The following is a 17551-nucleotide window of genomic DNA, read 5'->3' on the forward strand; positions in this document are numbered from 1 at the left end:
TATCAATGTACTTTATAAAATAATACATTACACTTATCAATTATCAGTGTTATCATAAATTATACATTAGTTAATTTTATTTGATGTACGATTTAATTTTTATATCGCTTTAAAATGTTTAATTTTACTTTTACTATAAGATAAGAAAAAAAAAGAATTTTGTTTATTAACACAAATGTTTTAAAACATATTTCTATTTTCTTTCATTTTATATTTGTTAACCGCAGTTTTGTATTGCTTTAGCTTCTTCTGTAATTTGTTGAACATATCTTCTGTAGGTCTAATGTCACACATTAATTTACTGGTTCTCGATCTGGATTAATAAAAAATACGATAAGTTTTAATAATGTGTTCTGCGAATAAATCTTATATATATATTCTTTTTACTTGATATTAGAAATTACGCTGTCAAACTTTAGTAAGTCATCGTCAACGTCCACATTAATTTCAGTACAATTCAAGCCGCATTTCTTTCTCATATCATCCACTTCTTGCTTTAGAATTGCCAATTCATTGCCAACTTTGCTGCACTCTCTTTGATGATTTTCGATATCTTTCATCAAAATGTCTCTCGACTCAAAAAAATAGAAAGAATTTACTCGATTTATATAATTTATTTTCTACAAATAGCATATATATAGATATACACACATACACGCAAACACGCACGCGCACACATTCATACACATGTATATATGTATAGTGTATAGAGAGCTTATTTGGAGCACCAAAATTTATAAAAGTTAACATACATATTTTGTTATCCACTGGCAGAAATCATTCGAGTAGTTTCCTATTTTCGATAGGCAACCATTCCTGAAAGAAAATAATTATTCAAAATAATTTTCTTTACAATTTTTATTTTTGGTTTACGTAATTTTTCTTATTATAGTAACAATTAAAACATTATTTAAGATAATTATGCGATTAATATTGAAAATTATATATATATATATATATATATATATATATATATATATATGTATGTTTAATTTAAAATATATGTGTTATCTCTACATCTGTATTTTTGCAAAATTTTACCACTGTTTACGCAATATATTCATCTTCACACTTTCCAAATCTTTTAATTCCTGTTTTTTTTCATTATGACTCTTTCTGGTCATTTCTATCTTTGCTTCAATGTCGAATACGTCCTTCTCTAGTTTGTTTAAATTCGTTTCAATGTTGCGATTACTCTCGACTAAATTCGACATTTCCTTCTTGAAGTATTGTACTTTCCTATTAGAGTTTTCGACCGAGTGTTTTAATGTTATAAACTGAAACATTATGTTTTTTTTTTCTTTTTAGCATTTATACACATTTATATACATTTTACTTGCGTTTTCGAAAAATTCAAATGTAAATTCCGAGCTTATAATACAATATATTAATTTGAGAGAAAACTCGCGCGCGCGCGCGCGCGCGAGTGTGTGTGTGACTTTTGGTAACATGATTGTATATTATATATACATAGCGTGTATTTTTTATTATCTTGAAAAGCGATTTTGCATTCCGACATCTTGCTTTGCACTTTGTAATTTGATTTTGTTAGGAATCTAAAATTGAAACCAATTTGGCTGAGTGTGCCAAGTGAAAAATAACAAAATCGCTTTATCGAGAATATAAATAATGTAAGCTATCGCTTTGATGTACGATATCATTAATTCACCTGTCTAATGTTAGAGGTAATCACATCTGATTGCGAGCTTTCGACATTCTCGAGATCGATTTCGTTTCTCGCGGATCCCTCCATTTCTTATTTCTGCCTAAAATAGTAGTACTATGGCGTTTAATTAAATCACGAAGACCGATCTCGCCAATCGGACACGTCTTTTTCAATATGTCGCGCTATAGAAATCACAATTTTCAGGAATCAAACAGTAAAATCTAACGCAACTGCGCGCTTATTCGAATATATTCGATATATATCTGATAGTTTTTGGGAATCGATAGAATTTCAAATTGACCAATCGCGACGCGACTCGCGAGTTGCGCAGTAGAAGCCCGCGTTTTTTTGAAAAAACTCTAGGAATTTAGTATACGCACTGCACACGTGCAAAATGTCACGGAGGGTTCGAAATGTCACAAAGTGACATTAAAATTATCTTGCGCGGTAAACTTTAAATTTTTTTTAGCAAATATAATCGATCCCTACGAGTTAATAACAAGGTTGCGAAATATATTATTTATCATAAAGATATATCGCGTGTACTTTTAACACTTAAATGCTGTGATTGTGATTATTGTACCAAACTCGTCAAACAATCGACGGCATCATTAAAGCAGACGAATACAATGTCAATCAAGATATTTCAGTTGCTATTTGCGTCATCCTCAAGTATTATATACAAGACTACATATATATATATATTCAATATATGGATATCTGCTTTTTTATTCAATATTAATATATCTTTTTAAAAGTGAATATGAAATGAAACAAATGTACATGCGAGATATCAATTAACGATTACGTTTTGCATCGAAAATATACACATACATTGTTAGAATATATATGTAAAATTAAAATTATAATATAAATAGAATTCTGATTTGAATTTTATCGCCAATATTAAGTTGTAGATTATTTAAAGCTAACTTATATAATATTTAATTATATGCGTATGCGCACCTACTTTGTGTATATATATATATATATATATATATATATATATATTATATCTATGTTGCAAGTGTAACATATATATATATATATATATATATATATATATATATATATATAAATTACAAGTAACAAATTTGTTTCTTTTTAATATTAATTGTATTAAATTTTTAATACAATTATTACGATCAGCATTAAAGTGTAATTTTGAAATTACATTAAAAGAGATGAGTCAATATTTGATACGCGCGCATCAATGCTTCAGACTGCGTTTCGCTCCACGTCAGCTGATTTTTCCTATGACAGTCACACAGATCGTGCAGGCACATTAATCGTGCGCATTTCTGCAGTCTTTGGCAGTCCTCGAACGGCCGTTGCGACGTGCGTATGCGCGGCACGCGTCATCCATTCTTTCCCTCGTTGGTATCGAGTATTATTGTGCATGCGTGTGTGCGTGCGCGAGGTACGTGCTGCATCTCTGAAGTAGTGCGAAATGTTTTCAGTGTCGCCGATTAACGCACGTTTTCTTCACGTATGACGTACCCCACGGTGAGTAATTTGTTTGTTCGGGATAAAAAAAGCGATGAAAATTATTTTGCAAAAACGTCGTACCTAAAACAGAATATGATTTAATGTAGAAATAACTTGGAAAATTCTTAAGAAGACATCAAAATTTATATATAATATATATAATAAAGAATCACAGAATTAATGAGTGGTCCTGTTATCAATTTAAAATTTTAAATTGTCAATATAAATTTTATTTTTATTTAAATCATGAACTATTATCTCACTTCTTATTTATTAATTATATATGTTTTGTTTAAATTAGAAAAAAATCATATAACATTTAATGTCTTTAAAATTCTATTTACGTTTCCCTACGTCTCGATAAACTGCCTGTATATACGTCAGTATGCAAAAGAAATAATTGCCTAGAGCATGGTATTAATGGTAAATATTAATAGATAAATATATAGATAAAGGAGGTAAATATAAATATAAGAAAATTGATACAGTAGAATTAGTGATAATAAAAAGGAGCAGATTATCTCAGAATTTTAATCATTTGACATAATTAAATAACATAAGAGCCTTCGAAAATATGTCACAAGTTTAGTGAGTATAGGTACAATTAGGTCAGGTTATTCTTTTCTTTTATGTATTTTAATCTGTTCTTTTTAATTATCTTATCTTTTTTATCACCTTGGACGAGTCTCAGCATTTTATCATTAGATTCGATGTGTAATCATCTCACACGTGCGAATTACGTGCTGATCTGACGTAAATATAAGTTACGGAAAATCGAGAAAAATAAATATCAAATACATTTACTTTGTCACATTTCACCATATCATTGAACGAGACCTAATGTAAAATATTATTTTTCTTATTAAAATCGTTTCCTTTGTATATTTAAAATCTCTTGTTCGTTCACTCGCGTGACTTGCGTGACGTTACAATTTAGACAATTCTGAGATAATCTGTATGAACCAATTTCTTAAACACACATTCCAATTTAAAAAAAATAATATTACTGTATTAAGAACATTTTTATATTAGATTTTGTTGTGATTAGATTTTTATATTACATTTTTTCGAGGAATTTTTTGTTTCACATATATATCTTTTCGATACATAAAATGTACTTAATAGCTAGAGCATTAGATAAATAAATCGTATTCATATCTCTATATAAATTACTGAATTGATTCTATTACATTACAATTTTTTTATATTTATATTTGCGTTTTTCTGTTATCTTGAAATTATTCACTTGGTATTTTATCATACATACACGTCAATATAACAGACAATTTCTCAGGAGAAATTCTTTTTTTTTTAAATGCATTTTAATATACAATTTTTTGTTCTGTTTTAATGTATATAATTTTACAGAAATATTCCGCAAATATTCTTTCACACATGATTTCCTCTAAAAATAATAGAAAAAAAAGGTTTCTTAGAATCTTGTGTGAAATAGGACCACCAACTGATAAATAACCGCGCACTGACTACCACTCTATATCCTGTCACATAAAGGATGTAGCAATCACATTGATTACACGTTTTATTATTCAAAGCATTTTTTCTTTGAAAAAAAGTGTATTTTATTTTGGGAAAAAAATCAAATTTTTTTATTTTTCATTTTTTTAAATTAATTGTTAATAATTAATTATTAATTAATTGTCTATTACTAAATTATTTTTATCCATTTATGGATAATCTGTTTTTATTATTGGATTAATTTGCAATCGTTCGGATTCGTTAATTACCCTTCGCACTACTGATTGTGAGAAGAATGCGTGAATGATTTTCATGCGCATTCTTTTATCGAGTTTTATCTCTATATCAATATTTTCCCCTTCGCGCAAATTTAAGACCGCGTAACTCGCGTAAACGCATCGATGTTTACATGTGAACCGCTTCATTAAGTTCATTACGAGTAGTCGATCGATCGTGTACGTGTTATTTAAGTTCAACACATGATGTGTGTAAGGAAAGATAAGATCAGAAATATTAACATGATGTCCTTCACATGTACTAACTTCCATTCTTATACAAATGCAGGATGCTTGATGATATATGTATTACTATATATGATTTACATACGAAGAGAGAAAACAATTTTTTTTTTTAGATAACAAGTCGAAAAAAAAATAAATTATATGTTATATTAATATTTTTAATTCTAACTTTTTTTTCAGTAAATATAATTTAAAATAGATTCGCGCGCAGTGGAAAAGAAGCATATTTGTAGAGAGAAAATTGAATTTTCTCGTTCCTCATAGTCTCGACACGCGAATTGAAATTGTCACAAGAGTATATTGACCCCGGTGTCGTCAGGGCGGGTCGTAACACAAATTAGGAAACATGACTCCAGTTTGCACGCGTGTTTTAATTAAGCAATTGCTACATCCCATAGCGTGATGAGTCAGTCGGGGTAGATACCTTCGTTTTCGCTAATATTTTATTCGGTGAATGTAATCTAAAAAATTACACATATCACACTCTATGATGCTATCGCACATATTAGATACACAAAAGCTATCGCTTCATTATGCTATAATTTATTGAAATATTTATATTTAATAATTTATTGAAATCCAATGCGCAGAGTATTGGCAATTTTGAAGTGATAATAAGATAATATTATATAGAAGGAAAAAAAAAGATTTAAAAAGTTTCAGCTATTGCTAATTTTACTATTGATGGAAAAAGCGATTAATAATAAAGAAAAAATTTATGTTATGTATAATAATGGTGAATAAAATATCAGGGAATTATTTTTGATAATATAATAAGAAGTTAACATTCAATGTCATGATAAAACGAAATTGAATTCCTCAGCACAAGCTTATCTGTTAGCACAACGAGAATATATAAGTATAAATACGAATAATTACACGAATAGTCTTACAATTAGTCTTATTATGAAGTCATAATTTAGGCGAATATATTCATATATGGACCGCGATAATGATTATCACAACGTATTATCAATTTATCACCATTTCTATTCAGGCAGATCATTGTAGCCGGAGAGTCCAACCGGATGACGGCGCGATGATAATGACTTGTACTCGATAAGAAAACAGTAGCAGCAAGTTCCGTTAACCCCGTGGTGTACGAAGAACCCTTACGAATGAATGTATCTTCTTCCGAGCGAACGAATTGATCGTAATACAAATAGAGGATCCATGCGTCCATTGTAGAAATTGAAGGGCGGAATCCTTTCCTCCAAATCACGCTTCTAAATTAAAATCATATACGTTAAATATGTTAATTTTTTTTTATTCTAAATTATATCACGCATCACATACATTAAATTATTTATACATCTAAAACAGTGATGAGAATAAAACGGTCGTCTACAGTAGAAATAATCATAGTGCCATACAGTGACTATATGAATGCGTCTGCGTTGTCTTTTTTCCGCAGCTTAAAAAATATGAGTCACACCTTTGAATACCCGAAGAGCCGAAGCCCGAAATGGAGCTTGAACAAAAAAAAAGAAATGTAGAGTTTTTATGTTACATAAATTTTTTTAAGAGAAATATAAAATTGCAAAATCAAGATAATAAAATATATAACTTATTGTTAATAATTTATGAATGATGGCTTCTGAAGCATCCAAATTATGCTTTTATTTTGTAGAGAAAACGAAGATGGTGTCTCGAAACAGGCCGATTAAAATTACGACCGTCGGCGATGGCATGGTTGGGAAAACGTGCATGCTCATCACGTATACGTTGAAGGAATTCCCAACGGAATATGTACCTACTGTGTAAGTATCGTAGCATAATATATATTACGTCATAGTTTACAACGACAGTTTTTGTGCTGACAGAGTATTCTAATAGATATACAATTTATTTTTATATACACGCACTTGCTCCTTCACCATTGTATATTAAAAAATTTAATGGATTTTTTAATATATATTCGATTGATTTCGCGAATAGTCGTAATCTCTTTTTCTTTGAACCTCAATCGACCCATGTCTCGTTTAAAATTTATAAGTTATTCAATATATGTTTTATTTTTTTTTTTTTTTACAGTTTCGACAACTACGTTGACAATATATGTGTGGATGGACAGCAATTTGAAATGACGTTATGGGATACAGCTGGTCAAGAAGATTACGAGCGAATTAGGCCGTTATCGTATTCAAACGTACGTGATAATTTGAGTGTATTCAATGTTTTCAATTCAATACAGTAGTACTTTGACAAATTTGATATTTCAAAAAAATTTCTCTCCTGGAATGTATTAGGGCACGTACGTTCTCGCAATCATTTTCTTCTTTTATAGACTGACTGTTTCCTGATCTGTTTCTCCATAAGCGCTCCTAGTTCTTTCGAAAATGTAGCGAGTAAATGGCATCCGGAACTCAAGGCGTATTGTCCCAATGTGCCGATTGTTCTTGTGGGTAAGTACATGCACATAGAATAAAAATAAAAAATTTTATACGACTTGATACAAATCTCTCTCCACATGTAGCTTTTCAAATATTATATACATATAATTTTATTCCATGGTATATAAGAACATAAAATATAAATAATTATTATGTTTCCTTTGTGCGCATCATCTTATACAAGAAACAAATTCGTCTATGTTGAAAATTTACTAATTAATATAATTATAATTACATATAAATTAATATAATTATAACGCCATTATTTTCTTATGTGTTAGGTACCAAGGCAGACCTCAGGAATCAAGAAACTATAGATATTGTCAGTCCGCAAGATTGCAATAAAATGAGAAAAAAGATCAAGGCAATTAAATATGTCGAATGTTCCGCTATAAAGCAGGAAGGTCTTCAAGAAGTTTTTGTGGAAGCTATTAAAGCTGTACTGAAAAAACCTCGATCGAAAAAGCTCTGCTGCATCCTTTGAAATATCTAGTACTGAAATTAAATAATTAATTAAATAATTTCAAATTAGGAATATAGTTATTAAGACCAATGTTAAACCAAAGATTTTCTTCACATTTTCTCTTCGTGTTTTGCTTGTATATTTCATATATTCTTATCATTCCTAAAGCACGTTATTTTCTTTTTGTGTATAGACAAGAGGTCTCTTATATTGTGTAACAAAAGATATATATATATATAAAATTCTTTTATTTAAAAATATTGTATAAACTTCATCATAAACTTTTACAACACATTTTTCAATAGAATAAATTTATTATAAGTGTATTATAATACATAATAGCTGTAGAAAATCACACATAAAGTCGAGATTTCTGAAGAATGCAACAAATTCTTTATAAAAATTTCTATTATAACAAACAATAACAATATATAAAAATTACTGAATTATATCTCCCTATCCCATAAAAAATACCTTCAGCCACATTTTATATGTTTTCGTTCAAAAACTACAATGGTATATATATAGATATCAGATATGTGGAAGATCACAGTTTTGCTTTGTTGGTTTCCATAAGGCTCTTCAATTTTTGTGTAAGCATAATATTTCCAGTTATTTTTAATTTTCCACGCATAAATGCTACTTGCGGATTTAATTTACCTAATGCCTGTAACACACAATTACATTAATGTAAAAAAAAGAGAAAAAAGGACTGTACTGTGTTTTTCTTTTCATGCAGCTAACTTACAATTTCAACCATATCTGTATCTTCTAGAGTAAGCGTTGCATCTGCTTTCCCAGATTTCGGTTTTCCTTTATGCACTTCTCCACTTTTTAAATCAAGAGCTATGGCAAGAGTTATTTATGTATAGCCATAGATAATTAATATTAATTATTTCTATGCTATGTTGTTGTCGATAGCATAATTAAAAATATTTGACGTATATATCGCTGTTTCTTAAATTTAACTAATTAAAAATAGTTATTTCTAACTTTTGAAATTACTTACTCCATTCAGCTATTGGTTTCCCACCGGCGGTAATATTATACAGGAAGACCGCGTTAACTTTCTTAGCTTGATCCGGATTTAATTTTACCTGTTCGCTGATAGTTGTAAATATAGCGTCACTCTGTATATTTTCCTTCCCAGAACATGGGTTTACTCGGGGTACTTCCGTTTTTACGTCCAACAGATCAATGTAAGCGCCTACAAAATAAAAATATTTTTTATTATCTGCTCTACTTCTAATAAGTAGAAATTATTTAAATAATAGAAAAAAATATTTTACGTATAATTTAAATTGTGTCTGTTTATGATAAATGTCTGATTATATATATAAATGATAATAATAAATATAAATATTATAAATGATAATAATGAAAATAATGTTAAAAATTTTCTATTAAACTCTGAAATCTTTTAAAACGCTTGAATAGTGTGCTTCAAGTAAGTATTTATTATAAATATTTATTCCCCCTATCCTTATTATACATTGTATAATATATTTTAAATCAATTTACACTTAAATATCAATGAAAATTAATGTGTATTTATATATCTATAATATTAATAAATCATACAATTTTATAAAAAATTTTGTAAAAAATGGCTAACCTGTTACAACCGGTACGCCGGTCTCGACGAGAGATGTTTGGAAATGTATCCTATTACCATTACGCCACATATCAGTGCGTAAAGTCTGGCCTGGCATGACTGGCTTCGCAAATCTTGCCTGGAATAATATATAACATTATATTTAAATGTAATATAAAATATAGTATTATGCAAATATAAATGATTCAAGATACCTATTTAAAATTCAAAATTCTATTTATACAAGATATTACTAAAATATGATAAAAAAATTCTATATATATCAATAAAATTAGATAAAATGATGTCAACTATGATTATTAAATCAAAATTGATAATTATTGCATCCAAAAACACTGTTACGACAAATGTATACAATAATAATGTATATAAACTTTGAACAAGTCCCGTGCAATCAAAATAAAAAGTACATATTAATATTATATATCTGTTATATTAAACAAAAAAATAATTATTGATTACCCAAAATCAATAATAACTCATATAAATACAAATAATAATTACTAGAAGAAAAAAAATAATTTTACTTTTGCAAAAATTAGAATAGTTTTTTTAAGTTTCTCGTGTCATTTTTTTACATACTTTAATTAAAAAATTTATTTTTTATGATAAATAAAAAGATACTTTCTTTTCTCTCTCTCTTTCTTTCTTTCTCTTAACTGCCTGCGATTGATACCGATTTACGTCAATGCGCAACTAAATAAACTTCTTCACTAGACAGATGCTCACTGCTGAATGCCACATCATACTTTACTTATTTATACTTTAAACTTTAAACTTTAAACATTCGTTATCATCATATTGCTTACGCAATATCGAATGCGTATCTTTGCATTATAATGAGATAATTGTGATGCAAATTAAGCAATAAGCTCATTTAAGTAAAACTTCCTTCAATACCGAGTTTTGTTTATATGTCGGGAAAAGTTTGTAAATTTAAAAAATAGTATAAAATAAATGTAGTAATATAAATTTAAAAAATAATTTTAATCTTGTTTTTATAATTTTCACAAAAGGGATTAATTATTGTGTTAAGTTCCACAATATTATTTAAAATAGCAAAATTATATTTCATGTATTACAGATAATGATACTTTTGTTTTTATTCAAAGATTTGTTTTGTCATATTTTCTTCTAAACTTCTTTTATTTATTTAAAATGTGAATTTGAATTTATTTTTCTCTCACAAAATAATTTTAAAATAGAAATGCAGAACATTTCTATATAAATAACTGGAATAATTCTACTTTTTAAAGTTGTTAATTTGCACACTATGCAACATATGTGCGATTATTTTGGCACATGCATTATTATTTAAATATCTAAGCAAAAAATCTTTCTTCTCCAGTTGCATCAGAATATCTAGTCATCTTATCACATCTCAAACTTACAATAAAACTTTTTATAAACATTTTTTCTTTAATGATACCTTAATGGATTTGAATAAACATGGATCTCCAGCAGCATAAGTTTGAAGAACATGACGAGTAGAAAATCCCAATGAACATAATCCATGCAATATTGGTCTCTCGTAACCAGCCATCGCGGCCACATTAGGATCGATATGCAGAGGATTGAGATCTCCACTTAATCTGTACAAAGCAGCCTGAAAAAGCCACATAAATATTATCACATGTTTATATTATTATTCTTATATATTTGTCACTTAATATACATAAGCATTTAAAATAAAACTACATTTGAATATTTTAGTGGCAGTTTGTTTTAACATGCAAAAAAATTCAAAATAACATTATTCAATTTTAACGGAATATATTTACATTTTCTAATATTTTTAAGATTTTTAAAATTTGTACTTTGAATACTATATATATATATATATATATATTTATATTTATTATAAATATATTAATATAAATATAAATATATATTTAATATATCCCTTTTTTATTTTTTATACCTGGTCAATGCTAGTTTGTTGTGTAACTGTTACATCTGGTTTCCGAGCAGGAGGATCCACGGTCGGAATGGCAAGAGCCGAAGTCCGTTTTCCTTGAAAACCACCTACTCCGACAATAAATATCGATATCTGCCCAGTTGAAAGCTTTTCTCCATTTGCTACATTGTAGGTATCATCTACAGAAATACAAAATGTTTATATATAATATTTAATGTAAACTAAAAACATGTTACTACAAATATTTTGTAGAATTACATATATATATATATATATATATATACACATATATATTTAAATATTTCTGTATTAATAACAATATTATAATTGTATTAATGACATTAATATTTATAATTGTATAATTGGTAGGTATCTGTTAATTAATATCATATGAAAGTTTAATTGCTTTATTAAGAGATTTACTTACGTTGAACTATGACAACGACGCCCTTTCCTTTGTCCAAGACATCCAGAGCTTTAAAGTGCGTTTCTACCTCAGCTTCTATAGGCAACTGTTTATAAACTTCTAGATATTGCTCGCCATGAAGAATCTGCAAATATCAATGTAGCATAAAGTAACAAATATCTCAAATAAATAAACTAATTTAAAAACAAAAAATCAAATAAAACTAATAAATTAAAATACAAAGTACATAAAACGTTAAAATATCGAAAATAGATAACGGAATTCAATCTAGCCATACCCGTGTTGGATCAATTTGTATATTTGGCAGAGCATCCTGCAGGATAGAAGTAGACATACATCCAAGAGGTCCGTACAGGACGTAAAAAGTAGGCAAAACGGCAAACCCATCAGCATTCTCATACAAATAACGTATATCGCTTGGTTCTTGAACTGTAGCTCCAACTGAAATACAAAATGCGATAAGTTTACGTAAGTTGGATCTATCGTGCATTCAGTCTATTTGACACACCTCCGAGCGCGTATAGTATAATATCGCGGTAGTTGTAATCACTCTTCAGGACTTGATCTGTCTGCAAGCAACAGGAATAATAAAGATTAAAAACATGTATCAATAAAATTATTATTAATACAAAGATTAAAAACATATCGATAAAAGAAGAAAAATATTTACAAAGTATATCTTACTTTATTTGACGAAATTCCACTTTTCAAGTTCTCGATAATACCTATTATTTCTCCTGTTGCTTCCTAAAAAGATTGCAAAGATTGTAAAAAAATGTAAAATCAAGTATATATATATATAAAGTTTTTACCTGTATCGAATCGAGTCGTTTTGCCGATGTCATGTCGATTACTTTTGACCAATTTTCTTGCACGGTTTCTGGTGTAACGTCAGCTGATAAATTTTGCCGCAAGACGCAACCCGAAGAACGGACTAAATGACCTATAAATTCAATAATTTTGTTTATATCTAATTCTGCAATATTTATCTTATTAATTGGATAAAAAATGTTACATGTGGAAACTAAGAAAGATATAATATGAAATAAATGTAGACTGTTATTTTAAATACTTTAAACATAAAAGGCTTGAAAATTGATTATTCATTAAAAAAATTTTACTTGTCTTTATTGCAAAAATTAATAATTAAGGGGCGACAAAAAATAAAATTTATTTTAAATTATTTCTCAATATTTTTTACATTTTACAAGTGAATTAGTTATTATATCTTTTAAAATGATAAAGTATTCTTAAATACAAAAATGTTTATAAGAGTAAATTAATTAGAGATATAAAATTTAACCAATAACTCACACTTGCTAGCCCAACCTAATGCTGCTTCAATTATCGAACCATTTTCCGTACAATTCTCGTGGCACAACCAAAAAACAATGGGTGCTATCAATTCAGGCTTCAATTGATTATGAAAATCTGTGAAATGTTAAATAATTTTCTATTTTACCTTGATGCTTAGCAAAGCATCCAGTACTTTGGAAAATCGTTGTATTTTTTTTTTAATAAAATAATATTATAATAAATATTATAATTTTGCTGCACTTGTGTCAATGTATGTATATTGAAATTGATAAGATCTAAGACACTTGTATAAAACTTCAAAGCACAAGAGTATATAAAAAGATTGATAGCTCACCCGGTGGAAGAATATCTTCTGTTAAACGCGAGCCAGCTGTGGGCACTATTACATTGCTGTAAACATTCTTTTTTGCACCTTCGATGGCTAATGTGTTGGCTAATCCTACAAGACCCAATTTCGCCGAACTATAATTGGATTGTCCAAAGTTTCCATACAAACCACTGTTGCTCGAAGTAAAGATTATACGACCATACTTCTGCTTAATAAAATGTGGCCATGCTGCTTGTGTCGTTTTCATAGAACCTTTAAGATGAACGTCGTGTATCGCATCTGAAAATAAATAGACTTGCATAAATTTACAATTATAATTAAAAATGCAAATAAGATACATATTTTTTTTTGTACATGTACCCCATTGTGCTTCAGTCAGCTTCATGAATGATGCATCCCTCAGAATACCAGCGTTGTTAACAAGCACGTCAATACGACCGAATGTCTCGATTGCCGTCTTAATAATTTTCGCACCATTCAGCACGGAATCATAATTTGCGACAGCTTTTCCTCCTAAAAAATTATTATTCTTGCTTATGCCGTTGTTATCTCATATAATACACAATTAAATAATAGAGTTAATTATATGTAACATTAAGAATTTAAAAAAATATATTTATTAAATATTATACAAGATTACTCTTTAAACAAAGAAAATCGTATTTAATATAGGAGCACAGAAATTGTAAAATTCGAGCATTTTTATCTATATATTATTGTTTTAGAAGATTAAATTGACTTGTAAATAAATTGAACAAACTTAGTGTGTTTTATGAAAATAGCTTACATAATCATATAATTACAGTTTGCACAGTAAACAGATAGTACCTGCAGATAATGCCTACATGTACATGTTTTTTGTCCTTTCATAAATTAGGATTATTTCAATATTTTGCATGTGAAATTTATGTACAATATAATGTAATCACTAGGTTGACTTACTCGTAAATGCCAAACACATAATGATTTTATAAAGTGTTATGGTGTATCTCTAATAAATTTGCATTAAAAAATTTAATAAGCATTGCAATTATTTTTTTTAAAACAAGATATATAAAGAAATATAATATTTATTGATGCAATAAAAAGATAAAACGTTAGTCTTTTAATTGTATTGAAATTGAAACCCAACAAACTTAATCATACAAACGATGTTATCTTGTTAACAGGATTGATAGAAAAGAGATAATAACAATATAATTTATGAAGATTTTGTTGAGAAACAAATGAGATTAAAAATTTTATATTGTAAATAACTTGAATTAAATAAAATATATAATTAATTCATGATACTAACCATTTTGCCGAATTTCTTGGACTACAGCATCCGCGCTCGCGGTGCTACTTCCATCTCCATGTCTGCTGCTTCCTAAATCATTCACAACTACACTGGCACCTCTGGACGCAAACAACAATGCATAAGTTCGACCCAATCCTAAAACCATTGATTATATTAATTTCAATATGACATGCGATGCAATATACACAAATGTCAATATATCAAATAATTTGTATTACTTTTATATTTAAAAATGTTTTTCTTAAAAACTACGCAAATAATTAGAAGGCATTTATATTTTTACTTGCTTTTTCATAAGATTTTTCTCTTCTCACAAACGTTTCTTTTTATTCTGCATATTTATACGAAATATAAAATTTAATAAAATATAATCATAAGAGATGGATAAAATTCAGTTTCACATACAGTGGCAGAGGGAAACTTTTTGAAAATATAGATATTTAGAAAACGGAAAAAATTTACCTGCCCCTGCTCCAGTTACCACAACCACTCGACCATCATAACGCAGTTGTTGCGGCATTTCTGACGTTTAATGAAAGATATAAAACTTGCTGGCAATCGATAAGGGCTTTCAGCTCAAGCTCAAAGCTTTTGAATAACTGTGCTCTAAAATCAAATGTAATGATAAGGCAGAATTTATATCATTTATTAAGTTCAAAGTTCATCTTATCGTAATATATATTACTCACACACACTCTTCAATTTCAACATGTATTATGCACTATCGCATTCATTAATCATATATCAAATTTCATATGACGATTCGCTTTTACCATGATGTTATTCAAGAGGCGCGTTTGGGGAGGCGCTATTAGCGCTAACAGCGTCTTCCTATCTTTGTTCAACTTTTAATGAGTAACAAAGACAGAATGACGCTGTTAGCGCTAATAGCGTCTCCCCGAACGCACCCGAAGAGCGCGTTGTTCTCCCCGACGAGTTTTAGAACACACTAAAATCGCAAACTCGACGAAAAAAAATATCCCGAGCCACAAGTGCGACTTGGGACGCGTTCTAGGGACTTTTAGTTGAAATAATATTTTTCCCTAGCGATGCCACCCTAGGTGACAATTGAGCATAAGTTTCCTACACTGTCTTCTCGTCTAAAAATATTACGCAAGCGCGCTGAGTTTGGCATAAAATTTTCGCACCTCGCATCTAGACATTCGTGCATCGTGACTGAAGAGAATAGAAGAGAAAAGAAAAGAAAAATGCAAAACCGCAACGTGGGAAGGAATAAGGAATGACAAAAATGACAACAATTCACCAGACTCGACCAGACCAGTCGATTACATCCTGGCTCGCAAATACTCTTGCCGAATACTTTTCTGAATTTTGCTCATTTCTGTAATTCCTCTATCGCGTTGTCATTTGCCATGATACATACGATCGATCCCCTGACATGTGTCGGACATTTTACTTCTACGCCTATGTATGTACGACCGGTAGTCCGATCGTAATAGATAAGAGCTGCAAAGCAGGAAAGAGGGAACTTCCGATATATGTATAGGGTGAGATTACCGCCTTGATTTGTGTCGATGTTATCTGTAGAAAAAGAATATGGGGCCGAGTAAAAAGTTCCATCGAAGAAAAGACGCCTTTCTGATAGTTATCGAAAAATGAATACGCGATACGAAATATATATCTCTTAAGTATCTAATCTTCAATGACCTTTTTAACATTTATTTATATACAACGAGACTAGAAAAATTACATTGTAAGAGAGAAAATCCTGCATAATTTCCATGTAAAACGTAAAAGTGATCATTTTTCTGCTCGAAAAAGAACGCCTCCATTTGGCAGAACGCAGACTATAAACACGTCGACACCCCATGCAAATTTGTCACCCGATCCATTTTCTTCTACAGATAACGATAACATTGACGCAAATCGAGGTGATATAATTCCAAGTGCCTTACCCCATATATCGGTCAATTCATCGGCGTGAGCACTGATGGACACTGTAATTTCGGAGGCATACATTATTGCCTTCGCATGACATACGACATATGATATACGATGAGTCATCACTCTTCGTTTGACGTTTGAAACGTAGATGCGGAAAATAAATAAAAAAAAAAACTTAAACGCTAGATATTAAATCGATAATGGAATTTGAATCGTTGGACGCGATATTTCGGTAGTCGACGTAAAAATGCGAGGCTGACGTGTCTAATTTGGCGGAAAAATGTAGCCACGAAAGCTCAAAAGATTCGGTTCGGTAATTTCGTTCGACGTGGTCGCCGCCGCCTCATGATACGCAACGGATCCCAGCCTATTCGTGCGACGCGTCACGTCTCACATCGAGCCGTCGAGCAGCGCCAAACGGCAAGCGCACCGAGCGCGAACCGACGCGAACACAGCCGAGAGCCGAGAGCGCTCTAATGGGCGAGGTGAGACGGTGGGAGGGGAATACGGTTTCGGTTGCGAGTTCGGCTAAGGAGAAACGACGGGGGCGGGGCGAGAAGCGAGGAGAATGATAGGCGCGGGAGTGAAGGGGGGGGACGCGTCGGCCGCGCTCGGCCGTCCTCGGCCGGCCACGAACCTTCAGCCAGATGGCGCTTCGAGCGAAACACACGCCGGGTGGGGGTAGGGACGATGCATGGGCCGCGACTAGGAGGCACTCGGGAGGCAGGGAGGGC

At 30.2% G+C, this 17551-nt stretch overlaps 3 protein-coding genes and 1 long non-coding RNA gene across 6 annotated transcripts; 1 reads left to right on the forward strand and 3 right to left on the reverse strand.

Moving 5' to 3' along the window:
• Positions 1-159: 159 nt before the first annotated feature.
• LOC140673644 (uncharacterized) lies at positions 160-2952 on the reverse strand. 3 transcript variants are annotated; one of them, XM_072906734.1, is made up of 6 exons: positions 2841-2952; positions 1670-1766; positions 1042-1277; positions 753-816; positions 388-575; positions 160-313 (listed from the first exon to the last, which is right to left on the reverse strand). In XM_072906734.1, exons 2-6 carry the CDS (start codon positions 1751-1753, stop codon positions 181-183), a joined length of 705 nt encoding a protein of 234 aa, XP_072762835.1. In that variant the 5' UTR covers positions 1754-1766; positions 2841-2952; the 3' UTR covers positions 160-180. The 3 variants fall into 3 exon arrangements, with proteins under 3 accessions (XP_072762835.1, XP_072762836.1, XP_072762837.1); XM_072906736.1 differs by having other exon boundaries at positions 222-313; positions 405-575; XM_072906735.1 differs by lacking the exon at positions 2841-2952 and having other exon boundaries at positions 1670-2435.
• A 3835-nt stretch (positions 2953-6787) lies between these two features.
• On the forward strand, positions 6788-8028 carry LOC140673646 (ras-like GTP-binding protein RhoL). The gene is made up of 4 exons (XM_072906739.1): positions 6788-6911; positions 7186-7300; positions 7439-7556; positions 7826-8028. Exons 1-4 carry the CDS (start codon positions 6793-6795, stop codon positions 8026-8028), a joined length of 555 nt encoding a protein of 184 aa, XP_072762840.1. The 5' UTR covers positions 6788-6792.
• An 83-nt stretch (positions 8029-8111) lies between these two features.
• Positions 8112-15644, reverse strand: Mfe2 (peroxisomal multifunctional enzyme type 2). Its single transcript, XM_072906729.1, has 17 exons — positions 15602-15644; positions 15375-15518; positions 14910-15047; positions 13973-14125; positions 13619-13891; positions 13282-13398; positions 12780-12910; positions 12652-12714; positions 12476-12536; positions 12245-12408; positions 11968-12091; positions 11544-11719; positions 11052-11228; positions 9623-9740; positions 9017-9214; positions 8756-8853; positions 8112-8674 (listed from the first exon to the last, which is right to left on the reverse strand). Exons 2-17 carry the CDS (start codon positions 15430-15432, stop codon positions 8555-8557), a joined length of 2169 nt encoding a protein of 722 aa, XP_072762830.1. The 5' UTR covers positions 15433-15518; positions 15602-15644; the 3' UTR covers positions 8112-8554.
• Positions 15645-15778: 134 nt separating this feature from the next.
• Positions 15779-17546, reverse strand: LOC140673647 (uncharacterized). Its single transcript, XR_012048080.1, has 3 exons — positions 16829-17546; positions 16177-16379; positions 15779-16088 (listed from the first exon to the last, which is right to left on the reverse strand). It is a non-coding gene; the product is annotated as an uncharacterized lncRNA (long non-coding RNA).
• Between the last annotated feature and the right edge of the window lie 5 nt (positions 17547-17551).

Source organism: Anoplolepis gracilipes, chromosome 14 (genome assembly GCF_047496725.1).
Source record: "Anoplolepis gracilipes chromosome 14, ASM4749672v1, whole genome shotgun sequence".
In the NCBI taxonomy this organism is placed as follows: domain Eukaryota; kingdom Metazoa; phylum Arthropoda; class Insecta; order Hymenoptera; family Formicidae; genus Anoplolepis; species Anoplolepis gracilipes.

What these genes read in the sequence shown, in the direction of transcription:
- Mfe2 (XM_072906729.1), bottom strand. Translation starts at nt 15,432, where the DNA reads ATGCCGCAACAACTGCGTTATGATGGTCGAGTGGTTGTGGTAACTGGA. An exon ending in TATACTATACGCGCTCGGAG is followed by an intron (nt 12,409 to 12,475) that starts GTGTGTCAAATA and finishes TTTGTATTTCAG; the next exon opens with TTGGAGCTACAGTTCAAGAA. An exon ending in CGTCGTTGTCATAGTTCAAC is followed by an intron (nt 11,720 to 11,967) that starts GTAAGTAAATCT and finishes GTATTTCTGTAG; the next exon opens with ATGATACCTACAATGTAGCA.
- LOC140673646 (XM_072906739.1), top strand. Translation starts at nt 6,793, where the DNA reads ATGGTGTCTCGAAACAGGCCGATTAAAATTACGACCGTCGGCGATGGC. An exon ending in ACGGAATATGTACCTACTGT is followed by an intron (nt 6,912 to 7,185) that starts GTAAGTATCGTA and finishes TTTTTTTTACAG; the next exon opens with TTTCGACAACTACGTTGACA. An exon ending in TGTGCCGATTGTTCTTGTGG is followed by an intron (nt 7,557 to 7,825) that starts GTAAGTACATGC and finishes CTTATGTGTTAG; the next exon opens with GTACCAAGGCAGACCTCAGG.
- LOC140673644 (XM_072906734.1), bottom strand. Translation starts at nt 1,753, where the DNA reads ATGGAGGGATCCGCGAGAAACGAAATCGATCTCGAGAATGTCGAAAGC. An exon ending in TTACCTCTAACATTAGACAG is followed by an intron (nt 1,278 to 1,669) that starts GTGAATTAATGA and finishes ATAATGTTTCAG; the next exon opens with TTTATAACATTAAAACACTC. An exon ending in GCCAGTGGATAACAAAATAT is followed by an intron (nt 576 to 752) that starts GTATGTTAACTT and finishes TATTTTTTTGAG; the next exon opens with TCGAGAGACATTTTGATGAA.